This window comes from Hipposideros armiger, unplaced genomic scaffold (assembly GCF_001890085.2).
Source record: "Hipposideros armiger isolate ML-2016 unplaced genomic scaffold, ASM189008v1 scaffold_10, whole genome shotgun sequence".
Lineage (NCBI taxonomy): Eukaryota > Metazoa > Chordata > Mammalia > Chiroptera > Hipposideridae > Hipposideros > Hipposideros armiger.
Window position 1 is genome coordinate 5,242,470 of NW_017731360.1, and position 22,115 is coordinate 5,264,584.

Here is a 22,115-nt window from a genome sequence, read left to right on the forward strand (position 1 = left end):
CTCCCTCATGCTCATCAATCTCCCCTGACTTCTCCGGTTTTCCTCACATTCATCCATCTTGTCCAGGACACTTCCCTGCGGTCTCTCACTCACCTGATCCCTCCTTTCTCCTAATTCCTTTTCTTCATTGGCCACTGACCGGACCACTGTATGGAACACTTGGTCCACCAAGTGCGTAACATTTTTCTTTACCGGTTCCACGGACCTGGTCCTATCTCCCCACCAAGATTCTCCCCACTCCCGGGGCAGAAGCCCAGGCCCCAGTACCCCTGAGGCTGTGAGGGCTCAGTCCCAATGGAGTTGACGCCCCTGAAGAGGTATCAGGACTCGGTAACTACTGCAGGATCCTCTTTCGTCCACTGCTAACCTCCTGCAGGCGTTCCCAGACCACCGTTCTACCAGCGCAGTGAGACATGCAAGACCGTGTATGAATGCAGCAGAGAATCCAACCTTCATTAATGGCCTTGACACAGCTCACTATTTCATAGGCAAAGTCCTCATTTTCAAATTAAAACTGTCTCATTCGTTCTGTCCCTGGGAGGACAGTAGGCAGCCAAAACTAGGGGGCAGCCTGTTGGAGCGCCCCTGACTTGGCACAGGGACAAGCCGGCTCGGTTTTCTCAGAGTGATGGGCGTTTGCTGCCAGCCTGGTTTTTGGGGACCTGGGGAGCAGCACATCAGCAGGGCAGAGTGAGAGTTGTCGCCTCGTGTGGCCAATCCCAGACTGTGAGCAGGCCAGGTAGAGACACCCGTGGGCCTATGGCCCCTCCATGGCCCCTTTCGCCCCTTATGTCCCAGCCTGGGGAGAACCCTGCTTTGTAATCAGCATCTTTGTCTTTTTCAATTTTCCAGTTTTGTTTTTGATTAAGTATCCCCACCTTGTGGACAATTAAGTACAGGAGCTAATGGTCTTTTTAAAAATCTTTTAATATATGCTAAGAGCCACTTAGCTTTTGAGAGGCTGTAATGGGACAAGGGAGAAAATGGCTTCTTCTCCTAAATTTAGAAAGAAGGATGATCATCTGGCCAATCGAAGGCAGAAGCCAGCAAACTTTTCTTAAAGGGCCAGCTGGGAAGCGTTTCCGGCTTTGTGGGCCATGAGGTCTCTCCTCAGCTCTGCCATCGTTATGAGAAAACAACCCCAGACAACAAATAAATGGATGGGCCGGATTTGGTCCCTGGGCTGTCATGTGCTGAGCCCTGATCTAGAGAACAGAGGACGGAAGGGATCCTATGTTTAAAATCAGAAATTTCCTAAGACCTCCAGGTAGCGAAGGCATCTGTTATACAAAGGACTGCCTGGTCATCTCCCACCACATTCATCTCTTCCTTTTCTCTAAGAAAGAACCGATTAATTATATCCTACTTTGACAAGCATTCTACTTGCTCATTTCAGCCATGCAGCAGTCTAGGAAGTAGGTGTAGTTACTGTCCCCACTGGGACACAGAGAGGTTAAGTCACTTGCCCAGAGTCCTCCCAGCTTATAAGTGACAGAGCCAGAATTCAACCCAGGCTCTTGGCTACACTATTACTGTGTTGTTGTTTTTTAATTATATCACTAGAGAGAATGTCATTTCAAACAAGTTTATGAAAGATTTGAAAGCATCCACAGATAGGATGAAGAGCAGGTTTTCTACTTTCCATATCCCAGTAGAAAATTAAAACAAAAGGCAACATATTGTCTATCGCAAAAGACAACGACGGGACACCACTTAGAAGTGTCAGAAATTGTCAGCATAAAACAAAATGACAGCAGGAAGACAAACATATCAGTTATGACAATAAAGGCAATTAAACTCTCTATTAAAAGACAAAGACTCGAACTGGATTTTTAAAACAATATATTGCTTATAAGAAATACGTTATAAAAAAGGAGATAAGTTATCTACAGTGACTATGTATTTTCATTTTTAAAGTAATACTCGGTGGTTGTAAAAAAATTTAAATCATATACAAGTACAATAAAGCTCAAGGTGGAAATGTTCACTTCCCAATTCCACTCCCCAGAGGAAAATGGTTGACTAGTATGGTATGATGACATCCGCATTTATTTCTCTGTTCTATACCAAATGTGTTACTCTTATCATCAGAAAATTAAAAAGTCCTATAAGAAAGGAAAAAGGTCAATTCTCCCCACTCCTGCAAGAGGAATCTAAGTGGTGCCTGTAGCCCACTTAGGCCTCCAAGGAAGAAGTAAGGGTCGGGCTGAGGGAGAAGGTGAGGGGTTAGAAAGCACAAATTGGTAGCCGCAGTATTGCCATGGGGATACGAAAGACAGTTTGGGGAATATAATCAATAATGTAAAGATTTTGTAGGGTGTCAGATGGGCACTTGTCTTATTAGGGAGACCACTTCATGGACAGTGTAGATGCCTGACCACTGCATTGTATACCTGAAGCTGAAGCTGAATAATGTTGTATGTCAACTATAATTTAGTCACAGGATGTGGAGTACAGCATAGGGAACAGAGTCAATGAAGTTGTAACAGCTATATACGATGTCAGAGGGGTAGTAGATTGGGGGAGGGGAGGTTATCACTTTGTGAAAGGTGTAAATGTCTAACTATTACATTGTTTTGTATACCTGAAACTAATAAAAAAAAAGAAGTAAGGATAGTTATTGAGTATCTAACGTTACCCTATTTAATCTTCTTGTCACTCTTGGAGAAAGGTATTATCATGCTTTATACATAAGAACTCTGCGAGCTAGTGAGGTGACCTGACTTGCCTGAGGTCACACAGCTAGTAATTAATTGAGCAGTTACTATGTGCTAAATACTAGGCCAAGTGCTTTATGTACTCTGTCCTGTTGAATCCTCCTGACAACCCTTTGAGGCAGGTACTGTTATTATCCTCACTTCACAGATGAGGAAACTGGAGCGCAGAGTGGTTAAGTAACTTGCCCAAGATCACACAGCTAAGTGAATGGGAGAGTCAGGATTCAACCCCAGACATTCTGATTCCAGAGCCATCATTTTAATCACCCAGTGAGGTCCGTCTGACTCCCAAGTTCATTCTCCTTTCCTTCTACCACAGAATAATGGGAGATGGGTGGGAAAGCAGGGCTGGAGGGAGCAGAAGGCCAGAGGGAAAACCTCATACTCCCTCTGGTCATTCACACTGGACACAGTCCCCTAAAGCCCCTTTGAGGGCAGTGATGAGGGTCGGCATTCCCTAGCCCACCCGCAGTGGTTAGAGATGCAGACTCTGGAGCCAGACCACCCAGGTTTACACCCTGGCTCTGCCACTCCCTAGCTGTGTTTCTGGACCAGTCGCCTAACTTCTTTGTACCTGCTTTCTCACCTGTGAAATGAGGCTACTACCAGTACCCACCTTCTGGGCCGTTGTGAGGATGCAGGAAGAGGAAAGGCATGCGTAAATTACCTTCTGTGGGTCATTCTGTTGTGTCACCATTCCCAGTTGCCCCTGCCTGGCATAACTTTAGCATCAGAGGTCAGGAGAGATGGGCCGTCCGTCACAGGGACACCAGCCCCTCATCAGGAGCCCGACATAGTCATCATTGTTTGCCACCATAACAAAACACCACAGACTGGGTGGCTTAAACAACAGAATTTTGTTTCCTCCCAGTTCTGGGGACTGCAAGTCCAAGATCAAGGTGCCGGCAGGGTTTGTTTCTCCTGAAGGCTCTCCCCTTGATTGGCAGATGGCTGTGTCCATCTGTCTTGCTGTGTCCTCACATGGCCCTTCCTCTGTAAGTGTGTGTCCTTTTGTGCCTCTTCCTCTTCTTATAAAGATACCAGACCCATTGGAAGGGGGCCCACACCCTTATGACCTCACTTAACCTTCATTACCTTCTGTAAAGGCCCTCATCTCCAAAAACAGGCACATTAGAGTCAGTACTTCAACCCAAGAACTGAGGGCACACCATTCAGTTATGACACCCAGTGTCTCTACCTTTCAACCAGTATTGCATCCCTTTGACAAAATATTTGTTGAGCACCTACTGTGTGCCAGGCAGTGGGTGTGACACAAAGTCTATTTTGTCTTCTTGCCGAGCTCTTCTCCCTATTCAAGACAGGACCCTCCCTTCTTTCTTTTCTGTGTGTGTGTGTGTGTGTGTGTGTGTGTGTTTCCTTTTTTACCCCAACATTTTTGTCTTCTTCCAATTTTATTTATTGTAGTAAAGTACACATAACAAAACTTACCACCTTAACCAATTCTAGGTGTACAGCTCAGGGGTATTTAGTACATTCATAGTGTGCAGCCGTCACCATTCTCCATCGTTAGAACTCCTTGCATCTCCCAAAACTGAAACTCTGAACACTAACTCTCCATTTCCTCTTCCCCCAGCCCCTGGCAACCATTCTACTTTCTATGAATTTACTGTAAGTTCCTCATGTAAGTGGAATCATACACTATTTATCCTTTTCTGACAGGCTTTATTTCTCTTAGCATAACGTTCTCAAGCTTCATCTATGTTGTAGCATATGTCAGAATTTCTTTCCTTTTTAAGGCTGAAAAATATTCCGTTGTACGTATAGACCACATTTTGTTTACCCATTCATCCATCAGTGGATACCTGGCTTACTTCCACCTTTTAGCTACTGTGAATAATGCTGCTGTGAACAAGGCTATACAAATATCTGTTTGAGTCAACTGCTTTAACTTGTTTTGTTTACCCCAACATTTCTAGTGGAAAATTTCAAACAGAAATAATAGTATAATGAACCCCTATGTACCCATCACCCAACTTCAGTAATCATAAACTCATGGCCTATTTTGTTTCTTTTTACACCCCCACCCACCACCACCCTCCTCTGGGATTATTTTGGAGTAAATTTCAGGCAAAATATTTTATCCACAACATTTTAGTGTGCATCCCTAACAGATAAAACAAACTCTTTAAAACATAACCACAACACTGTTGTCTTAAAAAATAAACATAATTGCTTAACATAATCAAATGTCCATGATTATCTAATCCTTTCTTTCACAGGATTTTTTTTTTAATCAGAATCCTAGTTAGGTTCACATATTACAGTTTGCATCTATGTCTCAAGTCTTTTTTGATCTAAGGTGTCTACCCCCACCCCTTGCAAATTTTTTGTTGAAAAAGCCAGGTCATTTATCCTGAGGGGTCTCCTGCACCCCAAATTTTGGCAATTACATCCCTGGGAGGTTGTTTAACATGATCCTCTCTCTCTCTCTTATATTTCCTTTATTGGCGGTAAGATCTAGAAACCCAATCAGATTTAAAAAAATGGTTTCATTTTTGGGACCAGAATATCTTATAAGCAGGGCTCTGGGCCTCCATCAGAGGCACATAATGTCTGGTTGTCTCTCTTTGGGGACGTTAGGAGCAATCGATGATCATGGCCTATGGATTGCAAAATGGTAACATGCTATCAATGCTTCCTTTATAAGATGGAATACTCAAAGAAAACTTGCTCACATCAACTGTTTGGTTACCCCAAGGTCTAGTTAGTTCATAAAGGAAAATCAGGAGATAGATTCCTTTATTTACCAGTTTTCGTATTGATGAATTGATTCCCTAACATCTTCCAAAGTTGAGCATCTTTAAATGTTATAACAGTTCAATGGATTTAAACATATTTTATGTACTTAAATCCATTGCAGTTATTATTCTAATCGACGCTCAAATTATCCCATTAGCCAGTGGGATCGTTTTTTAAATTGGCCCAACCTTATCATGTATATTTTCTGTCCCTGACCAAGGATCATCTGTTTCTCCAAGGAGCCCTGGTTCTTCTTTTTTTTTTTTTTGTAAGTGAAAAATGATATTTAGAATCTGGACACTGAAGGTGCTTATTACTATTGAGCAGGTCCCTGTTTCTAAGTCTTGTCAGTGAACAGAGCTAAGAAATCATTTTTTAAAAATGCATCATGGGTTCATTTTACTTTAAATGTAAGAACGCTGTTACTTACCTTCCTTGATGTCGTGTGTGTGTGTGTGTGTGTGTGTGTGTGTGTGTGTGTGTGTCTGTCTGTCTGTCTCCTTGCACTGTTGCTGGAAATTCCTGTTCCCAGCACCACCAACATAATTCCATCATACATACCCAACAGCCTCAGAACTGTAACACCAGTACACCAACAGCAATAGGATTACTGAAAATAGTTTAAGCCGTTTTTCTTTCAATTCTTCTTGTCTCCATAGCCTACACGGGGTGGGCTATCAAATTACAGTGTTTTAAAATCTCTTTAGTTTCTTCATGTGATTATGCCAACAACTGATACAGTATTGCATTCATTTATTTCCTCTGCTTTTGAGTTTTGAGAAATGGCTTGTCAAATTTAAATTTTTCTTTTTAATTGTGTAAAATATTTACTGAGTTCCAAAGTTAAACCTCTGAAAGAAGGTAATTTCTGAGAAAGTCTAGCTTCTATGCCTATCCTTTCTACGCTCTTTTATTTCTCTTTCCATAGGTAATCTTGAGTTTTTGGTTTACTCTTTCATTAATTGTTAATATGAGGAAGTGTGTGTGTGTGTGTGTGTGTGTGTGTGTGTGTCCCAGTGTCCCAGTCCCACCACTTTCTTAGATAAATGAAATCATATTATACCCTTATTTTTACCTCTATACCTTGCTTTTATTCACTTAATAATATATTCTGGGGACCCCCTCCATGACATTGTGTAGACTCTTCCTAGCTTCTTGTTTTATAGCTGCATAAATAGTCCATTTTGCTGATTACCCTAGTTCATCCAGCTCCCCACTGCTGAACATTTGGGCTGTTTCCATGCTTTTGCTATTACAAATAGTGCCGCCATACATATGTCTTTACATATTTTTGCCGGTATATTTTTGCGATAGAAATCTAGAAGTGGAATTGCTGGGTCAGGGAGTGAATGCATGTGAATTTTTATGGACGGTACCAAATTTCCCTTCATACAGGATGTGTCATTTTGCATTTCTACCAGCAAGGTACTAGAATACCTGGTTTCCCTCAGCCTCACCTGTCATCAAATTTTGGGCTTTGCCTAGGATATGGATGAGAAATAATTTCTCATTGTAGTTTTAATATGTATTTTCTCAGTAAGAGTGAGGTTGAGCTTCTTTTCAAATGTGAAGGAGACATCGCATTTAGGAATCCTGCCCTTTGTCTATCTCCCTGCCTGACAACTGCCCCCCTGGAATATGAATATGAACTAAGAGAAAATAAAGGATTGAATGAATAGAGAGGTTGCTTGACCATCACATGAGCAAGAGAAGAGATGAACTGGCCAAGGTAATAAAACAGTACAGCAGAGAAAGAAAACAAAATGGCGACCACCAACGGCAGGATTTGGGTTTCCATCTCTGGAGATTTTCGATAGGGTCTTGTTGATACATATGGAGAGTAGCTGAGGCTAGACTATGGCTTATTGGAAAGTGAGTGAGGAGATCACAGTCCAGCAACCAAAATGGCTGGGCCTGTGCCAGATTGGAGCCAAGAGAGAGTCCCTATTTCTGCTGAGGCTCACTCACATGGGGACCCGGGACGTAGCAGTCAGGCACGCCCCTCCCACCTTCAAGGTCTCACATGTGCCTTGGAGAAGTAGAGGGAAGCATTTACTAGTAGTTTCAGTGAGATGAATGGATGGGTTCTGAAAACTGGGCTTATCCAGGAAGTGGTGATACCCATTTGCAGTTTACTCTCAATGTTTGATATAGGTTCTATGTAATTGCTTAGTTTCTCCAAGCCTCAGCTTACTGAAAATGGGCAATAATCCTTGCCTATGAAGTGAGGATAATAATAGTATCTGCCTTTTAGTGTTGCAGTTGTCACAGGATAAGCCATAAGCCCCGACACGTAGTAAGCTCTCAGTACCTGTGAGCTCATTACTGTCAGCCATAGTGGCAGAACTATTATAGGCTGCCAGGGGATTTGAAGACACAGGTCTGGAGGTTAAACCTCAGCTCTAACTCCCTTAGCTCTTGATCTGATCTCTTAGCCTATTTAGCCTTAGTTTTCTTTTCTGTAAAGTGGGGATAATGAAGTCGTCAGTGTCATGTCATCAGTATGAGTTGTCAACCGTCGTCATCATCATCCTGTTTTTATCATCTTTGTTCATTAAACTTCCTAATATAACTTTCTATTAAGAATGCTGGACGATTAGATATTTCCAAGAAGTTTATAGACTTGAGAGGGGGAAACGTGTGCTACATGTTGCTGTATTTTATGAAACTGATTGCCTGGAGGAATTTATAAAAATTTACAGAGATAGAAGCGCTATGTAGCTCTTCATCCTCTTCCCAGTCTGGCTCAGGGCACTTTTGGCATCTGGTAGCCCCATAGGAAGGGAGTCCAAAGAGGCAGGCGTTCCTTTAAACTGAGAGGCTGGTTAGCGTGAGATCTCTGGGTTTCTGCCATCTTCCTAGGTCTGAATCTAGGCGCTACCACTTGCTAAGCCAGAGCTAGTTGCTTAACCTCCATAGGCCTCAGTGTTCTTAGCAGTAAATTGGAGGAAATAATAACACCTCCCATGGGGTTTGTGTTTTGTGAAGAGTGGACATGATTCTCCATGTAAAGTTAAATGCCTGGCATGTGTGGGCTCTCAGGCCACGGCAGCCGTGGTGACACAGTAGCAGCAGCATTGGGGCTGGTTGTCATCAGCGGTCTGGAAGAGAGAGGTATGTTGGTCAGGGTGGCCTAGGTTACACTGTATTAACCCCCAAATCTCAGTGGCTTAAAAACCAGAGTTTATATCTCACGCAGGCTATTCAGGCTACGTGTATAACATGGTCATCGGGGACTCTGCTCCTCAGGGTCCCTTAAAGGCCCAGGCTGATGGGACTTCCATCTTGCCTCTTGTTCCACAATGACCAACACAGGAAATTTTGCAGACTAGGCACTGGCTTTTAACGTTCCCACGTGCGGGTGACATACATCACTTCTGCTCTCATCTTATTGGTCAAGGTAGTCACGTGGCCTAGTATAACTTGTAAAAGAGTGGACAATGAAATCAGCCCTGTACCCTGAAGGAGGAGGACTGGAAGAGCTGCCATGACCACCACAGCAGGGCCCAGGGGTCTGGTTGCAGGAAGAGGCAGGAGTGACGGGAAAGATGTGGGCGATGCTGGGAAGAATGGACAGAGAGTCCCAGGGACTGAGAGAACAGGCTTGGCAAGATCAGAGGTCTGCCTACACCACCCAGTGTCTGGTGGCGTCACCGATGTGGACGGCATTCATTCACCCTTCCATCCATTCACTGATTCAAGCAATAATCACTGACTCGGGGCACAGAGGGACAAGTGTGTGCCAAGCTGTAGGCTAAATGCTGGGGGTTCTGTGTTGTGGAAGACAAAGAATAGGGTCCCTGCCCTCACGGAGATTACAGTAGAGCAGTTGTGCTGGTGCTCCCAGCTGACACGGGGGCTCTGCCCCACTCTCCTGCGCCACAGCACTGGGTGCTGGGTGTGGGGAGGTAGGGTGGGCCTCTGCCTCTGCCACAGGCCTGACAACTGAGTGAGGAGCAAAGGAAAAACCAATTTGATCCAAATATGAGCTGCACTCCAGCCCTTCTAGAATGGCAAAGGACTTTGTTTAAAGGATTCTTTTCATTTCTCCCCTCCGGCCTTTAATAAAACTCCAAATGATGCAATTGAACATATCCGTAAGGGTCCCAATAGACAGAACTCACCGTTATATAGTTTATGTAATTTTCCATGAAAACAAAACCAATACTTGTCGGCAGACACATTTGATCGAGAGGGTTTTTGTTTGTTTGTTCATTTGTCCCTTCAAGAAACCTGCTTCTCTCCCTTCTGTCCCCTCAGCTCCCTGCGGTGGTCATCTGACTTCCCCCAGTGGCACCATCCTGTCTCCGGGCTGGCCTGGCTTCTACAAGGATGCCCTGAACTGTGCCTGGGTGATTGAAGCCCAGCCAGGCTACCCCATCAAAATCACCTTCGACAGGTGCTTGTACCCAGAGCTTCTGGGGAGGTGGGGGAGAGGCCCTGAGCAGGTGGAGGACAGCACTGACCCTGAAACGTCAGCTAGGTCAGGGAATACTGGAGCAGACTGGCCTGCGCAGGGCAGATGGCACTGGCTTTGGCCTTGACCTTGGTTCCATCTCAGTAGAGGGGTCTGTACTGTTTAGGGGACTATGACTGTAGGGGTGAGGAAAAGGCTGGGGGATGTCAGGGCCCGTTTCTTCCCTCACCCCCAAGGAAGGAGAGTGGGCAGACAGACACTGTGAGATGTTGAAGGAGGCATTAGGATGTGCAGAGCATAACCCTGAAATTTCCAGTATGGAATGACAGCTTTCCTGACCCCTGACCCAAATCCTGCTCCTGTGCCCCCCTTCCAGCTCCCACAGATTTCTAGACAGAGCTTTTACGGCCAAGAATAGCAGTCAGTTAGCTTTTCTGTGAAGGGCCAGATATAAATATTTTAGGTTTTGTGGACCACTGGCAGATATGTTACATAGCCTTTGATTTAAAAAAAAAATACCCCTTTATAAATGTAACAACCACTCTTAGCACCCAGGCCATGCTATAAACCAGATTTGGGCCTGACCTATAGTTAACTGACCCCAGTTTAGAATATTCTTACCCCTGTGAGGCTAGTCATGGTGCCTCTAGGTCTTAAGTTGGGTCATGGCCCAAGCCACAGAGAAGATTGAGAAAGCTGCGTCCACCGTGGAGGGAAGAAGAAGGGTTAAATACAGTGGAGAATGTCCTTCCACATCGCTAGTGAATGTGTGCAAATTATATTAAAATATTCCAGCCTGCCAAAACCTGATTGTTCTGATGCCGGGGGTCAGACAGGGCTTTTTGTCATTTGCAAATTATTAAGCCTTGGGTTTCTCGAGAAGTCTTCATCTCCGTCTTTGGCAGATTTAAAACCGAGGTCAACTATGATACTCTGGAAGTGCGAGATGGACGGACATATTCCGCGCCCTTGATCGGGGTTTACCACGGGACCCAGGTCCCCCAGTTCCTCATCAGCACCAGCAACTATCTCTACCTCCTCTTCTCCACTGACAAGAGTCACTCAGACATCGGCTTCCAGCTCCGCTATGAGAGTGAGTCCCAGGGAGACAGGTGGCAGGGTTGGCCCGGGTGGGTGAGAGGACCTGGGACTGTGCTCCACCAGTAGGCCCCAGCTCGGCCCCATCCCCATGGCATTCTCAATCAGGCTGCACTCCTCGGGAGACCCTCCCTTGCTCACAGCATGTCTCAGAGCTCAACCTTTAGAGATAATGAAAGTGTCTTTCTAAAGAACCTTTGGAAGGAGCGGCCCTTTGGAAGCAGTGAAAGCTGATGACCTGCACATTGGCTTCTCATATGCTCACCAAGGTTCCCTCTGTGTACAGATGATTGGTGCCACCTTGCTGGGCACTGGGAACGGAGCATTGGACAGACTGTGAAGTTGAAGTGAGATGGCTTCTCCCACTTGCGCACCCTTTTCATCACCTTCTGCATTCATAGTTGGTGCCTCAATTTAATCAAAAGAGATGGACGTCAACTCAGTTCTTTGCAGACCACAGTAGAAAGTCATGGTTGAGAGTACCATTAGGACAGGGTCGTTTTCTTACTCATGTTTGTATCCATAAGCCTTAGTGTGGTGTATAAGCCATAGTGGACACTCAACTTAGGTTGAATGAATGAATGAATGAACAAATGATCGAGCCAGCTTGTTTTTTCTGATAGGTCTTCAAATATCCTCTCAGCAGATCTTGACAGCCACATTTGAGAAGTGGGTAAATGACAACTTCAGCCTTCTGTAAAGCAGGGCTCTCACCTCCCTCCCTTTGTGAGTCAGCTGGGGTCCCTCTGTGGAGATGGTTGAGCTGTCTGTTCCAGCTGTGGGCTCTCTTTTCCAGCTATCACGCTGCAATCAGACCACTGTCTGGATCCAGGGATCCCTGTAAATGGGCAGCGTCATGGGAATGACTTCTATGTGGGCGCTCTGGTGACCTTCAGCTGCGACTCGGGCTACACATTAAGTGATGGAGAGCCCCTGGAATGTGAGCCCAACTTCCAGTGGAGCCGGGCCCTGCCCAGCTGTGAAGGTGAGGCACGCCATAAAAGGGGCACTAATGTACTGGATTCCTTTCCTGACATGAAAAACCAGGAGCTGGAAGGGACACTGACTTCTCAAATACCGTCAATGAGGGTTTGAGAAGAGGTGGGGGATGGGCTCCCAGGAAGATTGTTGGGGGAGCTCCTTGAGCCATTCGAGTCTTTCACTGCCCTCTCCACTCCTTCTATAGCACTCTGTGGTGGCTTCATTCAAGGCTCGAGTGGGACCATCTTGTCACCAGGGTTCCCTGACTTCTACCCCAACAACTTGAACTGCACCTGGATTATTGAAACATCGCATGGCAAGGGTGAGTGGTTTAGGCCCATAAGGGTGAGTGGTTTAGGCAGGTATTGGGATGTGACAAGGTCAGGACCCCACATTCCCTGGATCAGAATGACCTCAATGGGGATCTCTCTATATAGTGACCTCTGGGCTTAGTCTGAATTTTTCTCACCGATGACAAAGCTCCTAGAACCTTTCCATCTCTTTGATCACAGAACTCACGAACAGAATATTTTAACATAAACATTTTTAAGAATCAAAATCTCCATGCTGGAGGAGATCTTAGAGATTACCAGCTCTCAAATTCTTAATGCAATAATCTTCTCTAAATCACTCCCCACAGATGATGACACAGCTTGTGTCTAAACACCCCCAGTGGTGAGGAAGTGGCCAACCCATTCAACCAGTGTGCACCTACTATCAGCTTTTGGTAGATCTGACCCCTCCTAATAGTCTGTTAAGTGTCCCTGAAACTTTCTTCCTTGTTTTGTGTCCTGGGGGAACATAGGATGCATCTACTCCCTTTTCTTCATGTCCACCCTTCCAATATTGGACATAGCAACCCGCTTCACGCATAACTCAGCTGTGCCTCACCAGACTGGACTGTTGCCCACCTTCCCTAACATAAATGATCTTTGGGAGTCCGAGTTCAAAGTAAGGGTGCTGATTACAAATAATCGTTAATTAATATACTCTTCCGTTCAACAAATATTGACTGAATGCCACCTGTGTGGCAGTCACCAGGTCTTAGAATAAACAGTAACCTGGGAGATGTGGCCTCGACGCTCAGAAGCATATTCTGAAGTTCATCTAGAGTCATGGTTCTTAACCCCTGCACTTTGGCAAATACATTAATGCTTAGCTCACACCCTAGAGGTTTTGATTTTCTACGCTGGAGGTGGAAACCAGCCATCTATGTTTTTAGAACACTTCACTAGTAATTCTGATGCCCTTAAATAAGAACCACTGATCCAGAAGAATTAACATGTAGAAAAGACAAGAACAAAATTTTAAAGGAAGAGCAACTCTTCCAGATATTAAAATGTTGTTATGAGCTAAAATAATTTGGCACTGTGATATAGGAGTGGACACACAAATCACCTGGGGAGAATAATGGTCCAGAAATAGATTCGTGTGTGTGTGTGTGTGTGTGTGTGTGTGTGTGTGTGTGAGAGAGAGAGAGAGAGAGAGAGAGAGAGAGAGAGAGAGAGAGGGAAAGAGAGAGAGAGAGACTGTCTTTAATATATTATTAAAGTGTCATTTCCAATCCATTGAAGAGAGCATGGATTACTTAATAAATGGTTTTAAAACAGTGGGCTTAAACATTTGGAAACAAAGGAAAAAAATCATACCACACACATTTAACCACATAAATTCCAGTATTAGAACATGAAAATCCAACTTCAGATGGGGACATACTTTAAGAGTCACACCAAAAGCAGAATCCACAAAGACTGTTCGACTTGATTAAATAAAACTTTGAATGGATTTATGTAAAAACAAATCCATAAAATATTAAAATTGTAAATGGACAAAAATATGTGCAATGTATGAAATCAACTAAGGATTATCGACCTGAAACAGGAAAAGCTCTTAAAAATCTTTAATGAAAATATTTCTGGAGTACAGGCCCGTAAAATGAGCAAAACTATACGCTAACACATCGAAATAGAGGAAGTACCAATGAAAAGACATCAACCCCACTGATAAAGAAGTGCAAATTCCGCCAGTTATGAAATACCATTCCCCTTTCCAAGTCAGCAAAGAAAATCATGACCATTTAGGGGACTGTAGGGACATAAATACTCTTCTTCAGTGCTGACATTTGTGCAATGGTTGAAACTTTCCAGAGGTTGATCCAGCAATGAATCAAAACCCTTAAAAATACATGTGCACATAAGGAACTCAAGAAATATGTATGTGAATTGAATTAAACTAAACCCAGAACCTTCTCCAGAGGGCGCCGCTTGTAAGAGTATCTCAGGTTAACAGACATAAGAGGCTGCTGGCTCTTTGCTCCCTAACAGGCAGGAGGACAGCGGGGGAAACTCAAAATTCTGGGAAATTCAGAATTTTTTAACTTGCCGCATGCCCAGCCCAAGGGGACGGGCAAGAAAGAGAATGTGCTCATGCTGAGAGCCCAGGACTCATATCTTTTCTAAAACCCACAAGGCTGTCTGGGAGTGGGATGAGCTGAGAGAAGAGAGCACCTACTATGTGCCAGGCACTGTGCTGTGTGCTTCGCAAATGCTATCCCAATTGTTCCTCACTCCAAGGATTAAATGTCACCCGTGAGAGAGTACTGTCATCCAAAAATCACAGTTGAAGAAACTCAAACTCAGGGCGTGCTGAGAGACTTCTGCCCATATCCTTGCGCCGGCCCGTGGGCCTTGGACCCAGGTCTGTCTCCCTCCGCAGCCCATGCCTTTCCCACGGCCCTGTCTTTCTGCTCCAGTGTGATATCTCTGTCGTCCTTACGTTTTTGAGTGGTTCACTCCAGTGAAGTATCCGTTGGTGTGTACTTCTGCCACACCAAATCTGCGTTCACACTTCAACCTAGGGCCTATTTCTGTGACAGTGTCTTCATTTTCTCAGAATGGCCAGAAGAGCCCCCAAGCAATCGGGACAGCCGGGAAGCCCAGGGGTTTCATCTCAGTGGTTTGCTTACCCTTAGGATCCCAGCCAAATGTTGTCTCCTGTGGAGGCGCTGTGTTTGCATGCAGAAGAGTAGCGTGCCAGACGGAGGGCTTCAGCCACTCCATTTCCCCTGTTTCTGGGTATGACCCCCTCTCCACCCAGCCCTGCCTTCCAGCTGGGAGGCAAAGGACCTACGAGTATATTCCACCGAGCTTTCTCCCAGGCTCTGTGCACTGTGACTCTTTCCTCACTGGCACACGCTTGTGTGTCGGGAACATAGGATACATTCAAGCACGCATCCCTGAGGCTCTCCAAGCATGCTCACAGCCATCATGCCGAGGCCTGTGTGCCCTGTGAAGCCTTCCCGACCCTCACGGCATAACTGCCCACGCTTCCTCTGTGCCCCCGCTCTGGTCTCTCACTATTGATGATTTGTCTCCTCCACGAAACCTGGAGACCTTTCTCAGTACTTAGCGCAGGCCTGGCACTTGATAGGTGCTTAGGATCTGTTTCTTTGGGCACACAGATAAATGGATGCGCCTCGGTTGCCTGGACATAGGGCATTTACAAGCTGCATCTCACGGCCGCTTCTGTTTCCCCACCCCACCCCCACCACCACCCCCACAGAATCCCAAATACTCCTGCATCGCCAGCTTCTATCAACAGAGAGGCAAGCCTCTGAAAACATCTTAAATGCTTGAGCATTAAGAGCTTGGATCCACCCATCTTTTACCAAAAACATGTCATTATCTAGAGAAGTATTTCTCAAACTTTTATGTGCCTGCACATCACCCGGGGTCTAGTTCGCGTGCAGATCCTGCTTCAGGTCTGCGTGGAGGCCAAGATTCCGCATTTGTAACAAGCGCCCAGGCTATGCCCATGCTGCTGGCCCGAGGACTCTGAATAAGTGGCTCCTGCACCCCTAGTGTGCCCAAGCTCCTGCCCTAGCACATCCAGGGCATATATTCCCATGGGCACACACACTTGTTGGTGGGCAGCTGCTCCACACCCTTTCTCACCACCTGACCCCTCCTGCTCCCCGCTCACTTTCTGTAGCATGAGAAGCAGTGTCGCGTAGCCGTTTATTGCACAGCCTCTGCAGGCAGATTGCCTCAGTTCAGAGCTCAGCTCTACCACCTACGAGCTGGGTGACCTCGGACGCGTGACTGTCATCTCTTTGTGCCTCAGTTTCCTCAGGTGTAAAACGGAGATGAAAATGATTGTACCCATGTCATAGGGTCACTGTCAGGATTCAGTGAGTTTTCCTATCCTCCCTTCCAAAGGATAGGGGCCGATTACAGGGCAATTAAAACACGTACAACAGTAACACACAAATATTTAGTGTTCAAATGTTAATGAATATTATTATCTTTATTTAGTGCTCTTAACCCCTCCCCCTCAGGGGAGTGCTCACCTCCCTTTTTCTTCCTCTCTGTCTCCTTAATACCACTCCGCCCCAATCTCCCACCCCGCCCCTTCCCTGACCTCACTCTGCCCTCCTCCACCCTCTTGCCCACGCTTGTGGCTGACGCACGGAGAAGAGGGCCTATTTGCTGATGACCCCCAGACCTACCTCTGTGGTCCGACCTTCACCCTGAACCCCACATCAGTACTCCCAGTTGCCCACAAGCTGTATCACTGCTTGGACGCTGAAAACACGGGGCGTTCAAAGCTACGCCCATTACCCTTCCACGCCTCCTTTTCCTCCTGTATGTCCTACCCTGCAGAGCGAAAGACATCACCTCCCTTCAGGCCAAGAGGCTCCCTTTCATTTCTCCTTTGCACTCACTGCCTCTGGTTCCTGTCCACTCCCTCTCCCTGAGGCCTCATGTCCACTTCCTGCTCTCAGCCCCTCTGCCAAGCCCCATCGCATGACTGCCATCATCCTAACTGCCCTCTGCCTCCTCTTCATCCTCCTTACAGCCATCAGCGTCTTCCTAAGTCTGAAGTCTGATCCACTCTGGATAGGATGGCTTCTCATTGTCCCCAGAAAAACACCCAGCCTAGCCCCAGCCTGCCTTTCCAGATTTTTCCTGCTGAGTGTTCCCAGCCACACGGCGCTGTTCACTGAGCCCCGGACTCCACAGCTCCTTTACACACACCCGTCCACTGACTGGGACGCACTTTTCTCTCCTACCTCGTTAATGCCTATGCATCCTTTTAAGACTCAAATCAAATGTGCACTCCTTGGTGAGGCTGTCCTCCACGCCCCTCCTCCTGCTGCAAATTGCTTTTCATTCTGCTCCCTGTGGCACTCTGATTCACGCTCTTTATAGCAGTCATCAATCCGTACTGTAGCTACTTGTTTAACGTCTCCTATGTCCCCTTGCACCTATCTGCCCTGGATCCTAACCCGTAGGAAACGCTCCACAAATATCCACGTACGTGTTGAATGAGCAAGTGAGTGAGTGAGTGAGTGAAAGGCTGGGAAGCATTGTCACAGAATGAGCCGTAAATCTACCTTTTCAGTTTTGACAACCATAAAGGGGTGTGCTTCTCCCTACCTGGACCTGTGGGCAGTGGCGGCCTGCACGTCACTCAGGTTCGCCTGTATGGATGCATCAGTGCATGCTTGTACCTCTACCCCCATCGGCAGTTAAAAGTTGGAAATGTCTGCAAATTCCATCTTGCAGTTGGGCTGCTTCAGCCATCTCACCGTCATCACCCTGACCCTTCTGGTCTCTTGTCAGGTGTGTTCTTTACTTTCCACACCTTCCACCTGGAGAGTGGCCACGACTACCTCCTCATCACCGAGAACGGCAGTTTCACCCAACCCCTGAGGCAGCTGACGGGTTCAAGGTTGCCAGCCCCCATCAGCGCTGGGCTCTATGGCAACTTCACCGCCCAGGTCCGTTTCATCTCCGACTTCTCCATGTCCTATGAAGGATTCAACATCACCTTCTCAGGTAAAGCTTGTGAGCGTCCCTTGGGGGAGGGACACTCTATCTGTCCCTCTGCTGCCAACCTCTAGTCTTCCATTCTCCAGTCACTGGGAGAATGACCTCATTGCTGCAGCAAAAGATAGCTAGGTTAGACACCAAGGCGAACTTCCCTGTAATGGGCTTAGAAGGAGTTAGCAGGTTTGTGGGGGAACCTTCTTTGAAGGTGTTCAGGTTTCCCGCTGAACATGACTTACCCAACTGGTTCACCAAGAGGAAGTCACAGAAGCCCCTTCCTGCCCTGGCAACTCCAGATTCCGATCCTGATCCCACCCATGTCCACTATTCCACAGCCCCAGAAATTTACCAAAAAAAAGAAGACGGTTTGAAGTTAACATAGTAGAATGTTTTTGCCTCTTTTGGAGTTTCTTCATCAATGCTAAGCTAGCAGTAATAGATATTTATCTCTGTGTTTAGGAATCCTGAAAAAAAACTTTAATTTGGCATTCAGGGAGAAAAGGGGACCCTTCGTTCCTCTGGTCCCAAGTCCACATGCCACTCTTACCCCATCGCTCCCCCGTGTTCCGCGCTTCCCAGCCGGGAGCAGAGGTATCAGATGGACTCCCCGGGGATGAGCAAGAGATATCTGGCCTCTGGGAAGTGGAACATGGCCCAGCTCAGCCCCATGCTGTCCCTCTGGCAGAAGCCACCTGCCATGCACCTGGGCTGGTATCCCAGATGGGACATGTCCAGCCACTGTGCCTCATCTGTCTGAAAGAAACCCTTCTCACCACACAGAGCCCTGGGGGACTGTGCCCCAGAGGGAGATGTCCTCGGGGGGCAAGGAATGGTCACTTTTATGCTGCCAGTGGAGGTACCAGGCAGGTTCCTCGTCCATAAATGGCACCCTGTCATGCTTGCCATCTGCCTCAAGTGCCAGCATCACCGAGACATAGCTTTGAGTGAAGCATTTAGATTCTTTTTCCCAATGTAGGTTGCCCTCGGCTGGGTCACATATTCTGACCCTCTACAACCCTGCTGATTGGGCTTACCTGGTTCAATGCCCCGGGAGAAAGAGGCAGGAGAGTCTGCAAGTCCTGAGGCTTGGGGTTAATAGGGAGATGAATGGAATAGAGGAGGGAAGGGTCAAGCCATGAGGAACCTCAGAAGTCCTCGCGGGAAGCATGTTTCCAGAAGCACTGCGCCCTCTGCCCAGCTCCATCAGAGCGCCGTCAGACCACCCGAAGCACAGCGCAGCCTGCACCCCTCCTAGCTGCATGTCTCTCGGCCTGTGTTTCTCTCGGGCGCTCTCTCTTTTCCCTTCATGGGTCAGTGTGTGCGTGTCCTGTGCTCTGCCTTTACCCCGGGCCCCTTTCTCCCTGGTGTTTTTGTCTGTGTGCTGCCACCTTCCGTGCCTGACCCCGGCTCCCCTGCTGCCTCTCCAGAGTATGACTTGGAGCCCTGTGAAGAGCCCGAGGTCCCCGCCTACAGCATCCGGAAGGGCTTGCAGTTTGGCGTAGGCGACACCTTGACCTTCTCCTGCTTCCCCGGGTACCGTCTGGAGGGCACGGCCCGCATCACGTGCCTGGGGGGCAGACGGCGCCTGTGGAGTTCGCCTCTGCCAAGGTGTGTTGGTAGGTGGTCACGTGCTTTCATTTTGCTTCACTAATGGGGTGGGCCAAGCGTTAGTCAATTGGTGTGAGACGGTGGAAAGCACACAGGCCAAGAGGCCCACAGGCCTGGGTTTGAGGACTGCCTTAGCATACAGTGACCTGCAGTGGGACCTGGAGTGGCCTAACCCCCTTCTTCTCCAGCCTCCTGGTCTGTAAAACGGGATGGCGGTACCTGATTCGTGGGCTGTTCTGTAGCCTGACCTAACCTCTGTAAAGTGGATCCGCAATAGGCACTCAAATGAAATTGACTTCCACACTCTTCCCTCCGGCCCCTAACACATACTCCCACGGCTTAGGATGCCTCTTGCAGAGAAACCTGGGTGGACCTACAGGAAGGAGGTGGGACCTTTGCCCATGGAGAGGCCCAGTCTGGTGGAATAGAAGGTGCTTTCACTAGTCCAATGGGACTACTAGCTTTTAAGAATCCCTAGAAAAACTTTATCCACTCAGCTGGGGAGCAGAGAGGGAAGCAAAAGTCAGGTTCATTTGTAGAGCACCCATTGCATGTCAGGCAGGCTTCTAGGTGCTGGGGATACAAAGGTGAGGAAAACAGAGAAAGTCCCGCCTCTTGTGGTCTCACATCCTGGTGGAGGAGATAGGCTGTAAACAGATATGTGGTATGTCAGGCAATGTTGAGGATTATAGAGAAAAATAAGGTCAGCAGAGAAAGTGCTGGAGGTAGGGTTGCTCTTTTATAAAGAGTGGTCAGCAGAGGCTTCCCTAATGAGTTGACATTTTAGCAGAGAGCGAAAGGAATTCAAGGAGCTGATCCCTCCACTGTCTGGGAGAGAAGGAACCAGAGTGCCAAGGCCCTGAGTCGTGAGGATGCTCGGTGTTTGAGGAGCAGCTCAGAGGTCCGCCTGGAACAAGCGACAGGGAGAACAGTAGATGATGAGGTTAGAGAGTTGGAACCAGGAGCCCTCCGAGCCAAGGCCCTGCCAGAGCTCTATAGAAGGCTGTTCAGAGCTCTGGGCCTGGGGGGGGGGGGGGTGAGGAGAAATAGGCTCATATCACAGGGAATGGGGACAACAACTGGCTGTCCCTCATTTATAAGGTTGACAGCTCTGCTTGCTCAGAATTTGCATCGTGGGACTGGACGGAACACAGGCAGGATTAGTGGGGTACTTACCATGCTGGCCGTTAGCCAAGGAACTCGCACTTAAAGTGAAATAGTACGTAAAACCGCAACAGACCAAACAGATAAAAGCAACATTGCACTGACTGAGACTGGGCCAGCGTCTTAAGGGCCTGTGAGGCCAGCCTTGCCTGAGACAACTCCATGGAGCCCTGTGGCTCTGCAGAGGACAGCTGTCAACAGGCCGGCAAAATGGGCTGGGCTCAGGCCGCCGTCACATGAGCTCCAGGTCGGGTCTCTGCTCTGCCGCTTACCAGCTGGTAGACCTTGGGCAGGCCACCAGACCCCTCAGCCCCAGCGTCCTCATTTGTAAAACGGAGATAACAATATCCAACTCACTGTATTTCAGATTAGATGACAATATTTATATGAAGCCATGAGGCACCCTGTAATTATCATCATTTTGCCAGTAACCTTTTTATTTATTGAAGACCGATAAGCAATAACCTTTTACAACCTCACAGAGGAAACATTAAGACAAACAGATGCAGAATTCCATTTCTGACCCATTAAATAACCCTAAGGTTTGTCCTTTCTCCTGGAACCATCCCCCAGACCATCCACCCACCCTGACCCAAGGCTCACATTCAGACACATATGTCCGCCCCCTGTGGAGGGTCAGTTTGTATCTGGCTGCTAGCAGCTCTTTTCTTCTCTGGGAAAATGTCCTCCGCTCAGTGCTTCTGGGGGGCATGTTCCCGGAATAGATTATCCAGGACCACAGATGCGCACACTCCTTCTGCCGCATTGATCTCGTGACATAAACTCATTCTTTAACTTTTGATTCCGGTTGCTGTTTGTTCATGACACCTCACAATATTTTCATTATTACATGTGTCTTCTGCTTCTCATGTTATTCATAATGCACAGCAACTATAATCACCTCTAATTACCACCAGCCCTGCCACAGGACCTCGGGCTGAAGGTGTGATGGGAGTGCCCATGGGGGAGGCTCCCAGTTCCCACATGTGCTGCAGGTGTAAGTTGAATGACTTAGCCCACACAGTGTTTCCGGGAACATTCCCAGCTGAGAAGGAGATGAATATCCCTGGGCTCTAAGTCATGGTGTGATGGGGTGACACAGTCCCTGACCTCAGGGACCCTTGAACTTGATGGGGAAGAGACAGTCCTGACCCCAGGGGACCCAGTCTGCCACAGGCGACATGGCCCTGTCCTTGGGAGCCCCAGTGTGATAGAGAAGACCTAACCCTTTGCCTCGGGAGCCCCAGACTGATGAGTAAGACACAGCCTCTGCCCTTAAGGAGACCTCTTCTGATGGGGTCGACAGAAGTCACAGACGCCTGAACCAGCAGCAGCAATTTCCTGGGCATATGACTGTTTGTTTCTCTGGAACATTTATTTGTTCCCATTTATGCTTGTGTTTGGCTTTTCAGTGCATCTGCTCACCTCCCCTGTTACTTTGGAAACTCTCCCAGAAGCAAACGCCACGTCTCTCTACTATCCTCCCGTACCCTCTTTGATACCCTGGCAGGGGGTCAGTACCTGGTGATTGGCCGAGGA

At 47.3% G+C, this 22,115-nt stretch overlaps 1 protein-coding gene across 1 annotated transcript in view; it reads left to right on the forward strand.

Moving 5' to 3' along the window:
- CSMD2 (CUB and Sushi multiple domains 2) overlaps positions 1 to 22,115 on the forward strand; it is a 634,343-nt gene that overhangs the window by 418,300 nt on the left and 193,928 nt on the right. The window contains exons 15-20 of the mRNA XM_019657596.1: positions 9,738 to 9,876; positions 10,800 to 10,987; positions 11,789 to 11,977; positions 12,179 to 12,295; positions 17,598 to 17,813; positions 19,232 to 19,420. Of these exons, the coding sequence (XP_019513141.1) occupies positions 9,738 to 9,876; positions 10,800 to 10,987; positions 11,789 to 11,977; positions 12,179 to 12,295; positions 17,598 to 17,813; positions 19,232 to 19,420 (1,038 nt within the window). The remainder of the gene's footprint in view (positions 1 to 9,737; positions 9,877 to 10,799; positions 10,988 to 11,788; positions 11,978 to 12,178; positions 12,296 to 17,597; positions 17,814 to 19,231; positions 19,421 to 22,115) is intronic.